Raw genomic sequence first — 17025 nt, 5'->3', positions numbered from 1 at the left:
GCACCCCCAGGAGCTCTTCCACGTGCTCCGTGCAAGGGGTGCGGCACCAGCAGCTGCTGCCTGCCCTCACTGGGGGTCCGTGGAGACGACTCTCAGGGGACCCTGGAGCAGGGCAGTGCGGGCGTCCTTGCTGTCCCCACAGCCAGAGCACGGCTGGACCCTTCCCATGGCCCAGGCAAACGGGCACGGTGTGGGGCAGCGCAGCCGGACAGCACCGAGCTCGCCAGTTAGCTGCCTTCAGGCCCAACCAGAGGAAAAATGCATTAGCTGTCCCAGGGGACAGAAATACTCGTTGACTTACACTCTGCTTCAACGGATCTGCCTTTTTTTTTTTTTTTTTTTTTTTTACCAGCTGCCATAGCCAACCCGCTAAGTTTTGCTGTCTCTTATGTCACCGAGTAATCAGTCATGGCTGCTAAGGTGCAGTGTGGTCTGTTACTCTGAGGTACATAAAGGAAAACTGTTCTTCAAGGAGCTTCGCTTGCACCACGGGATCGGGGTGTGCACCTGGGCCAGTTCCCCATTCAGGGCCTCGTCTCCAGAAGCAGCAGTTTGCCTCAAGCACTGCAGGACTCTGCCAGGTTATAATTCTCAGTGGTTTTGAGCGTGCGGATCTTCTTGGGACAGCTTCCTTTGCTAATGAGCAATGTGATTGTGTGCAGAAATTGCAGAAGTAGAAACCACAGGGGGAATAACTGGCTACCAGAGGCAATTCGATGAACACGAGTTTGACACGCCGGGGGGGAGGTATGGGCAAGTATTGGAGGTTTCCAAAGAAGAGTCAAAGCCCCTCTCCTCTTGTGGTGGTTGCCCTGATCACATTTAGTACTCTGACAGTTTTGGAGCTGCTCAAACGAGAAATTCTCTCCAGGTTGCCAGGCTGTGTTTGGGAAGGGAGCTGTGCTGTGCTCTCCTTTGGCAGCAGCCCAGGCCCACGTCCTGTCCGTGGGGGCCTCCGGCCAGTGCCTGCTCCCACTCCTGGGCTGCCCCAAGGGGCTGTACATGAAGAAAGAGCATCTGGGACAAGCCAAAGGATAAAAGGAAGGGCAGGGGCTTGGCGTGTAAGTCAGCATAAACAAGGTCCTTTGGCCTGAATTGCGCCTCATGACTTCTGCTGCGATTCCTCTCTGGTGCAGCCAGAACCTGCTTGCAGGGGCTGGATCTGTGTTTCCTGGTACACAAGGCAAGGGGACGTTCTCGGCAGCATCGGCACTAGCCTGTTCTTGTTCCTGCCCTTACACTGGTGTTTTTTTTTGAGGCAAAGGATGTGTTTAGGGGCTTAATGTTTAATCTGCAGCCTGCTCTAGCCAAGAGGACTTTCAGAGGTGAAAGGAAGCCGGGAGCTTGCTGCGCAGGGCCCTTGTCCTTCCCAGCAGCCGTGCAGAGCTGGCCAGGCCTGAGATCTTGGGAAGCGCCGGGATGTGAAATCTGGGGCTGAGGAATCGTGTGTGCGCTCGGTGTGTGCATCAGCAAGCGTTACTGATTCACAGGAGGCAGCCTGAGCTGGGGGAGCTATTCCTGACCTGCCACTGTGAGCCCGCCTGGGTCAGCTGAGGGGAAAAACCTCGCTGTGGAGGAAATGGAAAATCTCCCTGCGGAGGAGGAAACCTCCCCACGCCCAGCTGGGTGCAAGGGGTACAGCGGGACGGCCGAGACCCCCGGGGAGGCTGGGGGAGGAAGCACAGGCAGCTCTGCCTCCCAGCAGCCAGAACGGGGCTGAGATCTCCTCAGCGAAGGGCCTCGGAGTGAAGGCAGCCCCTCGTGTTGCTGGGCAGTGGCAGCAGGGACCACCAGGCCCCTCTCCCACACAGGGCTGAGAGGATGGGCCCAGCACGGTGCCAGGCTCCTGGTGAAGGCCTTGCAGGCCGATACCAGCACCCTGCCCACGGGGCTGAGCTGCTCCCCTGGTGGGTGTCTGAGGGGCTCCAGGCCCACCATGGCACCGCAGGCCCCGCTCCCTGGCTGCCTCCTGTCGGGGGCATTTTCTTCCCTCCCCCAGAAGAGACAAAGGAGTCACAAAGCTGGGGTTGTTCCCGCTGGGTTTGATCCCATTTCATAAACCCCGATGCACCTGAAGCCCCACACATCTATTTCAAACGTTAATATTGCTGCACAAAATCAGCTGCTTTTATTGCTCTGCATGTGCTGTCCTTCAGTTTCTGCACTGCACTCGGGATAAAAAGGGGGGTACAAGGAGGAACTGGGGGGTTCCATGCATGTCCCATATTTCCACTGAGTCTCCTCTAGCTCTTCCTCTTTTCTGGACAGATGTCCCCATGTGATCTTTTGTCATCCGCCTGGCTTTACCCCTCTCATTCACGTTTCCTGAACTTTGCTGTCAGCTGTATCTCCTTGAAATCGCAGTGGTGGATGCAGCCGTGCTTTTCCTCCCTGAGCAAAGAGCCCAAATTTGACATCTCCCTACAGCTCTAAGGCAAGCTGTGCCTTCTGGACCCACGCTGAAGCATCCCGGGCTGCAGCAGAGGGCTGGGTTTTGGAAACTCTGGCACCAGCCAGAGCCAGAGCTACGGCTTTGGTGACGTTGGTGAGGTGAGCACATCCTGCAGCTCCCCTTGGAGGCACAGGGTCACTTCTACCAAATGTCATTTCTTGGGTGTTTGTCCCTTGAGGGCTCTCACCACCAGTGCTGGCCGCAGCAGGACTCAGCTGCAGCTCTCCCGGCGGTCAGCTAACCTTCCTCCCGCACCCTGACGGCGACTGCGCAGGGTGCTGGAGGAGAGGAACTGCCTGGGAGCAAGATGTGAAACCCAGGAAGCAGAACTCAAAAAAAAAAAAGAGGCCTGCCCTCTCCAATTCCCACATCCCCCTCCTCCAAGCTTTGGCGTGGTCCCGTGGCCCCTCGGCAGACCCAGCGGCTGCTGGCAGAGCCGTCGGGTGCGGAGCTGCTGGGAGCGAGCCCTCGTGGCCTCAGCCTTGGGTGCTGGCGGTGGCTCCTTCAGCAGAGAAAAAAAAAAAAAAAAGGAAATACTGGGCCAAAAGAGAAATAACAAAACCAAAGGGAAACACTTCTCTGTTTCAGTTTCTCTTTGCTAAACATGAGATAACCAAGCGCTGTTTGACTTGGCTCCCTTGCAGCATTTTGTTTGGGTGCTCCAAGCAGCGAGGACACAGCTGGGAAGGCGGCTGGGGAAGCAGGCACACATCCTTTGCTCGGCGGTCAGGTGGGACTGCAGGGCAGAGCTGGGCAGCAGGAATACCTGTGATACCTGTGTCTCCTGAGAGGGGTTTGGGGTGGCAAAATGAGCCACCTGTGCTGCATTGGACAGAACTGGAGACCGCCCGACACGAGCAGTGCTGCGTAGCTTCCACCAGCAGCTGCGGTGACGTGGGGCTGAGCTGTGTTTCCTCAACACACCACCCCCAAGGGCTGAAGGGATGGGAAGAACAACGGTGATTTCCCACCTGCGTTCACCCACAGGGCAGCAAAAAATAATCGTGATACAGAAAAGAGAGAAAACAGCTTTTGGCAGGGCAAGAAAGCAGGATGGGGATCAGTTCGTTAGGCCCCAAGTAGAGGGAGGGAATCCCGATGTGCAAACTGCCCCAGCCCTGGCAGACCCCTGGTGGGAGGGGAGCTGTGCCCCGGGGACATGGGGCGCAGGGAGCAGCCGAGGACGAGCCCGCGGGAGCACCAGCCCCCAGCCCCGTGACTCCGCCATGTGATTTTGGTGAGATTTGGGTGAGACACCACGGGAGACGCTGAATCAGGGAACGCCGTGGCTGGGTTTGCCCCCTTCCCTGTGGCCGAGGGTGACGGCCCCGCCACCAGCCCTGCCCTTCCCTCGCTGCTGGCACTGGCTCAGCTCTGTGACCCCTGGGGACCTGTCCCCAGCCCTGGCTGGGCTGCTGTGAGCTGAGCTGGGGGCTCCTGGCCAGCCTGGGGCATTTTTAGGACGTTAGCACCGGATCAGGTGCTGCCTCAGGCACACCACATCACCAGGGTGCATGCAGCCAGGGCTGACCTGGGCTAGGCATTGCTAGGAAAATAAATAAATAAATAAAATTAAAAAACGTACAGATTTATTAGACGTGTAGTGCTGGAGCACCAAAACGCAGAGACATCACCAGAGCCACAAGTGGGGTGCGTGGAAGGGGTGTTAAGGAGGGACAGGAGGGCAGCGCCCCGGCTCTCTGCTCCGCAGGGGCAGCCCGCACCCCCCCTCCTGCCCCTTCCCTAAATTTGGGTGAAATCCCGGCTTCCTGGGGCCCTGCCCGCAGCCTCCTGGGGCTCCCCGCAGCCTGCTGGAGGTGCTGCCAGCGCTGCCCTGGCTGAGGCACCGCGGGGCGCGGTGCTGGTGCAGGAGGCGCAGGGCGGCCCCAGGGCCCCTTTGCTGCCCCCCCCCGGCCCCAGCCCAGCGCCCGGGGCCGCGCCGCGCGCCCACGCGGCCTCAGGGACGCGCTCTACGCGCGCTCCCGCGGCCAGGGGGCGGGGTCTCCTTTAAGCCCCGCCCCTTATGCTAATGAGCGCTGACTCACGCTGGGACCGAACCAACGCCTGGGGGGGGGGGGGGGAGAGGGAAGGGGGCGCCCAGCGGCGGCCGCGGAGCCCCCGGGCCCTGTGAGGGACGCGGCGGCGGCAGCGCCCTGGGGCCGCCCCGTTCCCGTTCCCGATCCCGGGGATCGCTGGGGAAGAGCGGAGGGGGGTGGAGGGGGCGGCGGGGCGGCCCCGCGCGGTGCCCGGGTGGTAGCGGCCGGGCGGGGGCGGCGTGAGGGGGGCGGCGCGGCGCCATCTTGTGCTGCGGGGCCGTATTTAGGGCGCGGCGCCCGGCCCCGCCGCGCAGTGCCCACAGCGCCCGGCCCCGCCCCGCCTCTCCCCGCCCCGCCGCGCCTCCGCCATTTTGTGGCCGGCCGCTGCCCGCGGAGGACGGCGCCGCAGCAGCAGCAGCAGCGCAGCTCGGCCTCCTGACCGCCCTCCCCCCCTGCCTGCCGCCCTCCCCGCTCGCAGCCTCGCCTCGCCTCACCCCGGCCCCCCCCCGCCGCCGCTGCCGCCGCCGCCGCGATGTCGTCCGACAGCACCCCCGAGTACGCCTCCTTCTTCGCCGTGATGGGCGCCTCGGCCGCCATGGTCTTCAGCGGTGAGCGCGGGGCCGGGGGGGGCTGAGCGGGGGCAGAGCGGGGCCCTCCCCGCACCTCCCCCCCCCTCAACGCGGGGTGCCCGCGGGGCCGCGCCGGGCGCTGCGGGGGCGGCCGCGGCCCCCTCCCCCCCCTCCCTTCCCCCACCCCGGGAGCGCGCCGGGGAGGGGCTCGCGCCGCCCCCCCCCAACCCCCCCCCTCCATCCGGGCACCCGGCAGCGGCGGAGGGGTCCGCGCGCGTGACGTCACCGCGGAGTCCCCCCCACGTGACTGCGGCGCCGGCGGGGGCGGCCCCGGGCTGCGGCCTCGGCCCCCCCCCACCCCCCCCCCCCGCATCCCGGGTCCTGCTGCTGGGACCCTCCCGGGGCCGTGCGGGGGAGCCCCCGGTGCGCTGCGACCTGGGGGGGCCTCACGGGGCTGCCCCGGTGCTGAGGGATGCAGCAGTGGTGCCACAGCTTGTGCTGGCTGCCCCCCCCCCCCCCCCCAAGCTCCCAGCTGGGGGCTGGAAGCGCTCGGCCTCGGAGCTGGCTCTGCCTCGAGCCCTGTGTTGCTGCTGCTGCCCCTGCCCTCGGCTTCTCTCGCACTAAAGAAGCCCCTCAGAGGGTAGCTAAATCCGGCAGGCGAGCCTGCAGAAGCTGTTCCTGGTTGAGCCATGCAGTAGGTCAGGCTGTATGAGTATGCAGGAGGCTGTAAAATGTCCAGGGGCAGCTGTTCGGCTCTGCTGGTGGTGTGGACCCGTGGCTGGTTTCACCCCAGCGGTGTTCCTGGCTTGTCGCTTGCCATGGAAAGGCCTGGCTGGGTGTGTCGAGTCCTGGGTAGTGCCCAGCAGCAGGATGCAGATGTCCGGGGCTGATGGCACCTAGTGGCCTGCTGCTGTGGAGTTCAAACGCTGTACTCGTGCCTTACACATTAGGGCTTTCCTGAAAACTGTCTGGGGTGCTACAGAACCAACCTGAGACTGCTTGACCTGCCTGTCAGCTGGTGACAGCAGCAGAGGAATAGATCGAGTTGGTTGTAGGAGACAAATGAAATGAGAGTTGGCAGGTGAGTGCCTTCAATAGTGGCAGTGATTAAGATCTTCGATGACTGCTTCCTCAAGGCAGCTCAGTATTTAATTCCTCTTCCAAAATCCTACTGGGAGCAGAAGAGCAGTGTGCGGCCTTCCAGGGCCTTTGTGCTGTTTGCTTCAGCAGAAAGCACGGTGAGGGACGCAGAGATGAGTCAACGTTCTAATAAAAATCCAAAGCCTCACTTGGCACGCCTGAGCTAGAAACACAACCACCCAGATGCTGCAGGTTTGGGGAACGTTGTATTGGGAGGCTGCAAATTCAAGAAGGGTGGTGCTGGGTATCTCTGCCTGGGTGCTGAAGCTGTGCTGCTGAGGGTTTGGTACCTACAGTGCTGCCGGTACGTGACTGCTCTGCTGTTGCAGAGTCTGGGTCAGATGATCCTCAGAGCAGCAAGTTGGAGCGTTTGGTCTCTTGTTGGGGCCTAAGCACATCTGGTGAGGTCATTACTGGAGGAAGTCTAAATGGAACGCAGATAGTGCTGATGCAGAGCTATTTCTCAGTTGTGAACATAACTGAATTGCTTGTTTAGTGAAGTAACTTGTTTAAGGAAGTTTGGCATGGGTGCCAGCACGGGGTGAGCTGAAACTTGCCGTGTCATGCAGCTTTCTGGGTTGGGATGTGGTTCCGTGGCGTGTGCTGGTGCTAATTGAACTGTTCTAAAAGCAAACTTCAGAGCAAGGACCCCAGGCTGCTTGGACAAACAGTGCAGAAGCAGCTAAAGATGGGTGTTAACTGGCGCAGTGATCACATCTGACTCACGGATCTAAAGATCAGATTCTTGTGGGGTTTGGGTTTCAGAGGCCTGTTTGTAGTAAACATGTTGAGTTTCATACTGTCCGGGCCAGTTTGATGTGAAAACAGGCAACTTGAGGCAGTGCTGTTTGATGTTTGCACATTAACAGCTGATGCTACAGAGATAGCAGAACTCGTTCTGGTCAGCCAGTGCTGATAGCAGCTCGGGAGGCTGGAGGAGGCTGCTGTGACCTTGGCTGTCGTGGAGCCTGCTCACTCACCGGCTGGTTCCAACCCGTTCTGGTGGCCGGGGTTCCTTTATTCCCCATGTCCCACGGAGCTGGCTCAGTGTCAGGCGCTGTTGAGTGATCAAATTGTAGAGGCTTTTCCATGTGACTTCTGCTTGCCAGAAATGAAGAAGCGTGATATTGGGAAAAGCTGCCTGATCCTGTGCATGCTGAGTTTCCCAGGAGGATGTGGTGGCCCGGGCTCACTGCTTGGGGCCCCCAAAATGGGAACTGGGGTCCTGCTTGGGGTGGGCATCTGCTGTCATTGGTGCTGGGTCAGGCATCTGCAAGGCTGCTAATGAGGAGGGCTCTAGCCAGCGGTGTTAAGGTTCATCCTGTGTCCTGCTTCGCATTGCTGCTGCATATTTAACAAAATACTCTATTTTAAACTAGGGACCCCAGTGCTGTAGCTGTTGGCAAGCTAATTAAGTGGCTGTCCCACCCGTACATACCCCACCCCCTGAGATGGCTGGCTCAGAGCAGCACTCCTGCAGCTGACAGCCCTGCAGCTGCGTGACTCCAGTTGGTATCCTTCAGGGCAAATGGCACTTGAACATCCTGAAATGCTGGCTCTTGGTGGGCGGGGTGGGGAGGGGAGCCGCAGTAAGGATGCGTGGACCTCATGGAAGAGGAGCTTGCAGGGTCCTTGGGTGCAACTTGCAGGTAACAAAATGAGATGTCAGAACAGAGGCGGGCTCTGTTCCAAATCAGAAGAGCTCTGAAGGCCGAGTGGTGGGGGCAGGAGCGCTCAGTGGGTCAGGGAAGCTACAAGGAAGGATGTAATTTCCACTCAGTAAATTCTAGGGTCTGGAACTTGGAAATCACATCTGGCATTAGTACAAATAGAACCAGTCCTTAGCCATCAGCTCTGCAAGACCTGGCTGAAGCAGGTGTTGTGCTGCTTGTGGGTGGGATTCCTGTCTCATCCCAAAGGCACTGTAGACTTTGAAGCCTGGAGGTGTTTGCCCCCTGGTGGGAACACGCAGAGCAGTAGCAGTTGAGATGACTGCCAGGTGCCTCAGGATCTGCTGGTCAACTTCCTTTTCCTTCCTAGATTGAGCCTTTGTGGTCTGTCCAGAGTCTGGTTGCAAGCTGAGAAACTACGGCCTGATCAAGCTCTAGGTGATTTAAAAAATAAAAAGTAAAAATGTAGCTTCGCGGCAGTGTGCTTCTGTCTGCTTGCTGCCTTCACAAAACAGCAAAGCACAACCTGCTGGACTTGCTCCCTTGCAGCGGGGAGCACAAGGCCGAGCTGGTTGGGCCACGTGCGTGTCTGAAGGTTGCTGAACACGCTTCAGAAATGAGGCTTGGGAGCTGTGGGTGCCTCCTGTGAGCAGCTGGTGTGAGCTGTGAGTGTTCCTCTGGGCTGGTACGTGGGGCATCTCCGCAGCCAGCACCTGCAGTGGAGTGGTGCACCCCAAAATGGGTCATCTGGGGGTTGCAGGAGGGCTGATGTGATGAAGGAATGTAAGTAATGAGCCATCAGGCCTGCTGCTGGTGGCACCAGTGTGCCCTGCTGCTTGCTGGAGTAAGTGTGCTCCTGGGGAAGGTTAGGTCCTACCATACCGATTAAAAACGCTCCTGGCTTCTGTGTGGTGTCGCAGGCTGCACGCAGGACCAACTGCAGAAGTCCCAGCTCCTCGGGCAGCTGACTTGTACCCCTTCTTATTCTGGGCTGCCGCTTCTGCAGCATAACCGTGAGGAGCTGCGACTTGAAAACACTTCAGTTCCCAAACGTGCTGAACAGGAGCGATTGCCTGTTCGCCTTGCAGGCTGATTCTGAGGATTTTGACAGTGCTGCAAGCTGCTCGCTCTGAGCTTCCTGGAGTCTGTAAGGAGCTCTGAGCACTTGGTGCTGGCTGGCAGGAGCTCGGTGTGAGCTGGCAGGGTGTGCTCGCAGCATCCTGCGCTGCACCAACAGCAGCGTGGGCAGCAGGGCAGGGAGGGGATTGTGCCCCTCTGCTCTGGGCCCCAACACGAGAAGGACACAGAGCTGTTACAGCAGGTTTGGAGGAGGGCTGTGAGGATGCTCGGGGGCTGGAGCTCCTCTGCTGTGAAGCCTGGCTGGGGTAGCTGGGGGTGCTCAGCCTGGAGAGAAGACCCCAGGGAGACCCCACAGAGGCCTCCCAGCCCCTGTAGGGGGTTATAGGAAAGGTTACAGTGCGCCCTCTTTGGCAGGGGTGTAGTGACAGGGCAAGGGGAATGATTTTAAACCAAAAGAGGGTGGACCTGGATTAGATATCAAGAAGGAATTCTTTACTCAGAGGGTGGTGAGGCCCTGGCACAGGCTGCCCAGAGAAGCTGTGGGTGCCCCATCCTGGCAGTGCCCAAGGCCAGGCTGCATGGGCTGCGAGCGACCTGGTGTGATGGGAGGTGTCCCTGCACGTGGCGGGGGTTGGATGCAGGTGACCTTTGAGGTCTCCTCCAACCCAAACCATTCTGACTCCATAAATCCACGTGCCCTTGCGTACAGTCAGGGAAGGACAGGGAAGCACAGCCTCCCTGGTGCTGGAGCAGCTCCCTCACTCGGAGCTGTAGGGTGCTCATCTCTCACCCCGTGATCCCTGGGGATGGGCTGCGGCCCTCAGCCAGCGAGGTCTGGGTGTGTGCAGGCTCAGGTGCTGCTCCTGTAGCTGCCCTTCCTGGGGAGATGCAGCTGTGCACCTGAACAGTTTTTCTTCAAGGCATCCATGGGGTGTTACTGTAACTGGTGCAGAGCTGTGTTCCTGGTAAACTTGGTGTGGAGGCACACCAAGCACATCAGTGGGGGAAAAAATGAAATATTTTCTTTGAAAATGACCACGCTCCTGGAATGGCACAGCAAGGGCTGTACTTGACCTGGGTGCAGCCTCCTGCGGAGTTCTCCAGCTAACAACTGCTCAAGAATGAGCAGGTCTTCAGGTGAACCCATGTTGGTCTGTCTGGTTGAAGGCAGGACTCCCCGCTGCATGTGGGAGCCCCTCTGATGTCAGGTAATTATGACAGGCTCCAGAGGCAGGTCTTTATCCGGGATGATCTCTCAGATTTCCAATTGCAGTGCCGTTGTCTGGTATCACTGCAAGTTTGACTTGTGTCACTCGCTCACTTCCAAATGCAAGGAAATCCAGCTCATTCACGTGCTGGAAGCCTTTCCTCTGCCCCTGCTGTGTGCAGACATCTTCCCATGGTGGGAGGCGCTGGCTCTGAAGGGACCCGATGGTGCTGCACTGTGTGAGGCTGCTGCTGACCATCCGTATGCTTGGGCTGAGCACAAGTGGGTTTGTTGCAGCTGCTGAGACTGCAAGAAGCAAGATGTCTGCAAGGGGTTCTTTGACTTGAAGGCTTCTTACAGTCACTGGAGGTGCACATCTGGCTGCAGAAGTTGTCCGTGTGTGCCTGCAGAGCTTCCCAGGAGCAGTGTAAGGCTCCTGGCAGTAGCCCCTTCCTTACTGAGGGGATGTCACCTGAGGTGACGGGCAGCTAACTTAGCTCAAGATTACCGTGCTCAGTGCGTGACCTTACTGAACATCCTAACTACAGCTACAGAAGGTTGGTCCCATTACTTCCACAGCTCTCTTCACACCTAGCTTGCTGGGGCTTCAGAGAACAGCCTTCAAACTCATCCACCACGTTCTAGAGGTGTGCGAAGCGCATCTGCTTCCAGCATTAGCAGGTGGTGTGTGGAGCTGGCCGAGGTGCCGCTGGGTGGAAGGAGGTGGGGCTGTGCTCCAGGAATGCAGTGCTCCTGTAACGGGGAGCTGTGAGAGGAGCGCTTCTTGGGCTAGTGAAGAGTGAACCGTAAGGCAGTGGAGATGCAGCGAGCTCTGGTGTAAGCCTGCTGGTCAGGATGCTGCTGAACAAGAAGCAGCTGTGCCAAGCTCTGGGGCTGGGTGTGTGGCGTTTGGCCGTCTCCTCACTGGGAGTGTAGTAGCTCCTCAGCACCACCCCAGAATTCGAGCTGTGCCAGCTAGCTGCTGCATGTGTCCTTCGTATGTTAATGCATTTAAATGCAGTGGAAGGTGTAAGTTGCCTGTCTTCTAGAATTGGGAAGTGATAACTGGGAATTAACAAGCTTGCTTTGATCATCATCCTGCCCCGAAAGCTGAAGGCTGGCTTTCTGGAAGTGGTGTTACAAAACCAGCTGCTGTAATCCATTGCTACATGAATGGCAACGCCTCTCAGGAACTTCAGGCTGGGAGGAAGTAGTGACTGATCTGGTTTCGAGTAGTGAACTTTGCTTCTCTTGCGAGCCTTTTCTCTTTCTGGAGAGAATTATAAAAGGCTAGGTAGAGAAATGGCCTCTGCCAAATGCTTTGGTCTGGATGTAGACAGTCTGAACCTTGATTCCCCTGGTATCCAGCCCCTAGGAAATACTTCTCCAGAAGAAAGGCTTCCTAATTCCAGCTGGAGTAACTCCATAGCTGTCCTAAGCACTCTACACCTAAGCAGTATAATCATATTGCTGTTTGACTTTATACACTTTTTTGGGGCTTAGCTTGCATTTCCAGGTGAAACTTGTCTCCTGGTTTTGGCTTGTGCTTCCAAGAAAGCTGCAGAATTGGAGTGGTCTAGCTCTGAGCAGCTTTTTACATCTGCCTCCTTTATAGCTAAGACTTTAAAAGGAGGAGGATCCAGGCTGCAGGAGGCTAAAGAGCTTTGCTAATGCAGAACTAATTTGTAGCTGATGAGGCTTTCTGTTCAAGTCTTTGTAACTAAAATAACTTCTGGTAGTGAGTCCTGTGTTACTGCAGCAGTAGAACCCTCATTAATCTTCTGAAGTTTTGCAATGCAAAGCAAGGAGGATTACTGCTCAGCTCTTGGCTGCATGAAGTTGCCTCCCAATACTGAGAATTGGGGAAGTGCTTAGCCTAAGCCCTCTGAATACCTCAGCAACTCCTTTGGGCCACGTGCGACATTCTGTACTTGAAAACTGGTGTAAGAGGCAGCAGCAGGTCTTCGTGGAACAGCCTCTGCTAGAGAAAACTTAGTTCTTAAAAGTGATGGACCAGAGTTGTGTATAAGAAGTGCTGAACAATCCAGGCACTTGAAATCCCTGTAGATTTAATGCTCTCCAGTGACCTTGGTGACCAGGCAAAAGAAGTTTTACTAGTTAAATGGGACTGTTACCTTTGAATGTCAACCTGGTGGTGTCTGAAAAATCTTCCCCTTGTAAAGAGCTGGTCGTGCTGCTTCAAGCATGGTTGTGGATGGCTGCGTGTTATCTCCTGAGTGGCAGTGAGTGCAGGTAGAGGTTTCTGAAATGCTGCGGAGTGTGGCTGAAAGAAAAGGGGTCTTTCTGAGTAATCCAGAATCATAGAATGAGGTAGGCATTGAAGCTCATATGAGACTGGTATAAAACTTTCAGGACAGAAGCTATTCTTTTGGGGCAGTACTTTAGTACTCTTGGTTCTAGCAGCTCTCACCCAAGGTGACAAGCCTGTGTTCTGCCTTGAAAAACAAGCTTTGGGTTTGTGTGTTAGTGGCTGCATGCTCAAATATCTGTCAAGGTGATCAGCGGGCCTCGGGGTTACAGTTATTGTGACCATCCCTAAGCTATGAGCTGTTCTGTTCTGTGGCTCCAGCGGCTGCAATCCTGAATCCTTCACAAGCAGGGTGTGCATGGAAGGAGTCCCTTCAAGGGCTGAAGCGCAGCAATAATACGAGTGTTCATTGCAGCTTCAAAATGTTTCTGATGGAGCTGAAACTGCACGTTTAACTCCAGGTCAAAGCACTGACCAGATGCCTTTTGTGGTAGAAAAGGCCCTGTGAAGGATAGCGCAAGGCAACTCGTTAAACATTGGGTGCATTTAAGAAATCAGCCCAAGTATCTCAAAGTTCAGCAATGGGAAAACCTACTTCTGTCAGGTAACATCCCCCTGCAGTAACAAGACGCACATTTTTTTCTCTAGTTCAACTGAGCCTCTGCAGTCTGGGTGCTGGGAGGGCACAAATGCTGAAGTAACGTGTTCATATTCAGACCTTGGGGTTTGGCTACTAAATGGGGAATATGTTTGCAGGGGTGTGTGGCTAGCCTCACGGCAGGGTGGCTTCTTAGAGGGTGTTCTGTGGCCAGTGGTACTTGACTGGCACCATTTTGTTTATCTAGTTCCAGTCTGGGACTGGTAAGTCACTTCCCCATCCCCTAAGGGAGTATTCCCGTCTGACAAACCACACAGTCAAGTGACTCTTTGACTTGCACAATCCTTCCTCTTGCTGACCTCGGCTGTCCTAATGCTGCAGTGTAACAAAGGCCATGTTATTTGGGGACCTGCCTAATGTTTTCTTTTTTTTACCTTCCAGCCTTGGGAGCCGCTTATGGAACCGCAAAGAGCGGCACGGGTATTGCAGCCATGTCTGTCATGAGGCCTGAGCTCATCATGAAGTCCATTATTCCTGTCGTCATGGCGGGTATTATAGCTATCTACGGCCTCGTAGTGGCGGTCCTCATTGCCAATGCCCTTTCACCTTCCATCACACTATTCAAGTAAGTTATATCCCTGCTGGTGTCACTGAAGTCTGTTCTATCAATATTTTGAGGCTGCTGAATGGGTAGATTTTGCTGAAGACCCTGGGAGGACTGTTAGCACAGCTGGCTGTAAATGCGAAATGCTCCTAACCCGAGCTCTGCAGTACAGACTGGATTTCAGCTGTCCTACCCAGGGCCTTAGCCTCACCGGTACTGGTGTGTTAGCTAACATTGTAACAGCAGACAATATCACTGCAAGTAATGTCATGGTTTATGGCTTGAATGAAACTGTACAGACAGTCTGGGGATAGGAGGGTGAGTTTGTTTCATGGTATCAGATTCTAGAGCTGGAGTGCACACGTTTTTCCAGGAGTTAATGAAGGTCTGAATAGCTCTCCTGTTGCCTGGGAAGTGCCAATGAATAATTAACAACGCTTGCTGCTTTACATCTTGGTAAAGCAATCCTCAGGCTGTACATCGTACCTTCGTACCAGCTATAGTCTGAAACTTAATCTCAACTTCTGAGAAGAGCTGGAACTGGCGTGGCTGTCAGAGCAGAACAATGCTTCTGTGAGGCCTAACAATCGGTACAGATGCCGCTGAATGAGCTACAGCAGGTGAGCACTGTGTTTGGCTGAGCAGTGAGCCTCGATCTGAGGTAGAACAGGTAGAAAAGGTCCTTTGCAGGTACCCCTGCCTGGAAAATCAGGCCGTTCTTGTCTGACATACAGGAGGGGTGAACATGTATAACTCCTGCAGCGCAAGAGGCCTTAGAATGACCTGGCTGTGCTGCGGCAGAATAATGGGGTGGGGAGTTTAGCCTGAAGTCAGAGGGTTGGGTGTCCTGTTGCTTGCCACTGAATCTTTCCTTCTCTGTCCTACAGGAGCTTTCTTCAGCTGGGCGCTGGCTTGAGTGTGGGCCTCAGTGGGCTGGCTGCTGGCTTCGCCATTGGCATTGTGGGTGACGCAGGTGTACGGGGAACAGCGCAGCAGCCCAGGTTATTTGTGGGCATGATCCTGATTTTGATCTTCGCTGAAGTCTTGGGTCTCTACGGCCTCATTGTTGCCCTTATCCTCTCCACAAAGTAAATGTCGCAGTATGATGTAAAGAGATGTAACAAATCAACATTTAAAGCTCCAGAATGAAAATGGTTTCTCCAATGTGTACAGTTGTCCCAATTTGGTAGTTGATCTCTTGTAAATGCGCAATGTACGTTAGTGACTCGTCTGTCCTGTGTGTATTTCAATATTAAATTGGATGGGCTGCTCCAAGCCTGTTGCATGGCTTGGGGTGGCCTGCGTGCAATTTTCCACCCATTGCTGTTAGTACTTTATGTATAAATATGAACTAGAAATGTAATTTTTCTCTTCACTGGATGTTTATTTATAAAAGACTTGACATGTTCATACATCTATGGAGCAAGGATTTTCAATTTCCCATGCTATATATATTAATCTTATATATAGGTAGATTACACTGTGGGGTCAATTGTAAGTGCAGAGAATTCCTTGGATGTAACTTTGATTCTAAAGATTGCTGTAGTGTCCTGGTATTGGAGTATGAGAATTTCGTGTTTTATTACAGCAATTGTCCGAAACACTCCCGTGTTTCAGTAGTAACTGCGTATGCTCTGGCATCAGAGTTGTGCACCCAGTGTTGGGTTACAAACTTCTACCATGTTTCCAAATAAAAATTCCTCACTACATTGCTGTAATGACTCCTCTGCCTCTGATTTAATGCTGTAGCTGCTCCTTTAGGAGGAGGAGGGATTCCCTGGAGGGGAGGCAGGTTCTTTCAAGTGACTGAGCACTGCACAAGAGTCATGTCATCAACTGCTAAAGCATTCCCTCTTCGTGGTAAAAAACAGTGACTGCTGCTTCCAACTGCTGCACAGGGGAGCACTTGAGAGCAGGAATGCGAGGCTGTTGCAGTGCTTGGCCTCTGCCTGGTGCATTTTGCTCTGTGTTGTACAGCGGTGCCGTGTAGCTGACTGCAGCATGACCTGACCAGGCCCAGTCATGGCGCAAGGGTGCTGGCTGCAGCATGTGACAAGGAACGGGAGCTGCCAAGGAGCTTGTAGGCAGCTTGTCCTTCTGATTGCACTGCAGAAACTTGGCTGGATGGAAAGCTGCACTGTTAGTAGCAATTGCTGCTGGAGTACCTGAACAATAGTCTCATCAGCAAAATGGGTTCATTCAAGAACTCGTATTTTTAACTTCCAAATCAGGAGCATTCAAGCTGAGAAGTTCTGCTCTTGCAGCTAGCAGATACTGAAGCAATCTCCTCTTGCCTTGGGGATATCTGAATGTCACAGCAACACTAGAGCTCACACGGGAGATGTGTTGGAGCTGTAGCAATTGTTCCAAGTTGTGTTTGGGAAGTTTGTCACCTTAATCTTGCATAGTTTGGAGAACAGAGGAAGTTTTTCTTGCTTCAAGCCAAAATGTTGTTAAACGTAGATACTTAGAAATACCTTGACAATAATGATCTGCCTGGGCAGTGCTGCGCCTCGTGTATACCTGTGTAGGAAACAGGTCTGAAGTAACGAAGAGCTGTGTCCAGCTGTCAGAGCTCTGGGAGTGACTTGGGTAACACAAATACAGCTTCGAACCTGGTGGGAAGTCGTGCACATTCAGAGCAGCTTGTCTCCAGCCTAGGGACCACTTGGTAATATTGTTGGTTATCACTGTTAATTAACTGGTTTGTTTCCTAAAAGAACACATGTAATGTGCTGTGGGCTTGGGGGTGCTCCTGCTTTTATGTTCAGAGTGGCTTTACTTGGTGACAGTCCCAGCAGTGGTACCGCAGTGCTTTGGGGTTGAGGCAGGGTGCAGAGATAGTTGGTTTGTGGAAAATCCTGGAGTTCTGAAGCATTGGATGGGGAGAATTTCCTTAGTTTCCTGATCTGAATCATGTTGCTCACTTTTTCCTGAGCAAAAATAGACTATAAAGCTTTACCTAGGCATTCTAAACATTTGTGGAAACTAGCATAATTCTCTTTGCAGTGAGTGTCTTCTTGCTACTTCTGCAAGAAGTTCTGGCTGAGCTTGCAGCTGGGAAGGCTGAAGGCTGGATTCATGCTCTGGAAAGCATGCCGCATACGCTTCTGTCTTGCAGCTCTGCTCGGAGGAGTTGCATTGTGATTGTGCAGCAGGAGGGGAGATGTGCCTGGCTGGAGTGCAGGTGTTTGAGATCTTTTATCTTCTTTAGGTAGGATTAGTGGCCAGCCTTGTTTTTAGCTAGATTAGGAGAATATGAGCAAATGTATTTGAGAACAACTAAATGGGTAGTTTTTACCTCTGTGAGGGGGAAAAAAAAAAAAAAAAAAGTAATTTAAAGGCACCATTCTATAGGAACTCCTTAAGATCCCAATGTCTTGTGGTGCCGCAGTGGCAG

General features: G+C 54.7%; 1 protein-coding gene across 1 annotated transcript; it reads left to right on the top strand.

Moving 5' to 3' along the window:
- The first annotated feature begins 4818 nt into the window (after nucleotides 1-4818).
- ATP6V0C (ATPase H+ transporting V0 subunit c) lies at nucleotides 4819-15334 on the top strand. Its single transcript, XM_068699280.1, has 3 exons — nucleotides 4819-5096; nucleotides 13463-13646; nucleotides 14513-15334. Exons 1-3 carry the CDS (start codon nucleotides 5021-5023, stop codon nucleotides 14715-14717), a joined length of 465 nt encoding a protein of 154 aa, XP_068555381.1. The 5' UTR covers nucleotides 4819-5020; the 3' UTR covers nucleotides 14718-15334.
- The last annotated feature ends 1691 nt before the right edge of the window (nucleotides 15335-17025 follow it).

This window comes from Anas acuta, chromosome 15 (genome assembly GCF_963932015.1).
Source record: "Anas acuta chromosome 15, bAnaAcu1.1, whole genome shotgun sequence".
Lineage (NCBI taxonomy): Eukaryota > Metazoa > Chordata > Aves > Anseriformes > Anatidae > Anas > Anas acuta.
This window is presented reverse-complemented; position numbering and strand designations above follow the sequence as displayed.

What these genes read in the sequence shown, in the direction of transcription:
- ATP6V0C (XM_068699280.1), top strand. Translation starts at nt 5,021, where the DNA reads ATGTCGTCCGACAGCACCCCCGAGTACGCCTCCTTCTTCGCCGTGATG. An exon ending in GGCCGCCATGGTCTTCAGCG is followed by an intron (nt 5,097 to 13,462) that starts GTGAGCGCGGGG and finishes TTTACCTTCCAG; the next exon opens with CCTTGGGAGCCGCTTATGGA. An exon ending in CCTTCCATCACACTATTCAA is followed by an intron (nt 13,647 to 14,512) that starts GTAAGTTATATC and finishes TCTGTCCTACAG; the next exon opens with GAGCTTTCTTCAGCTGGGCG.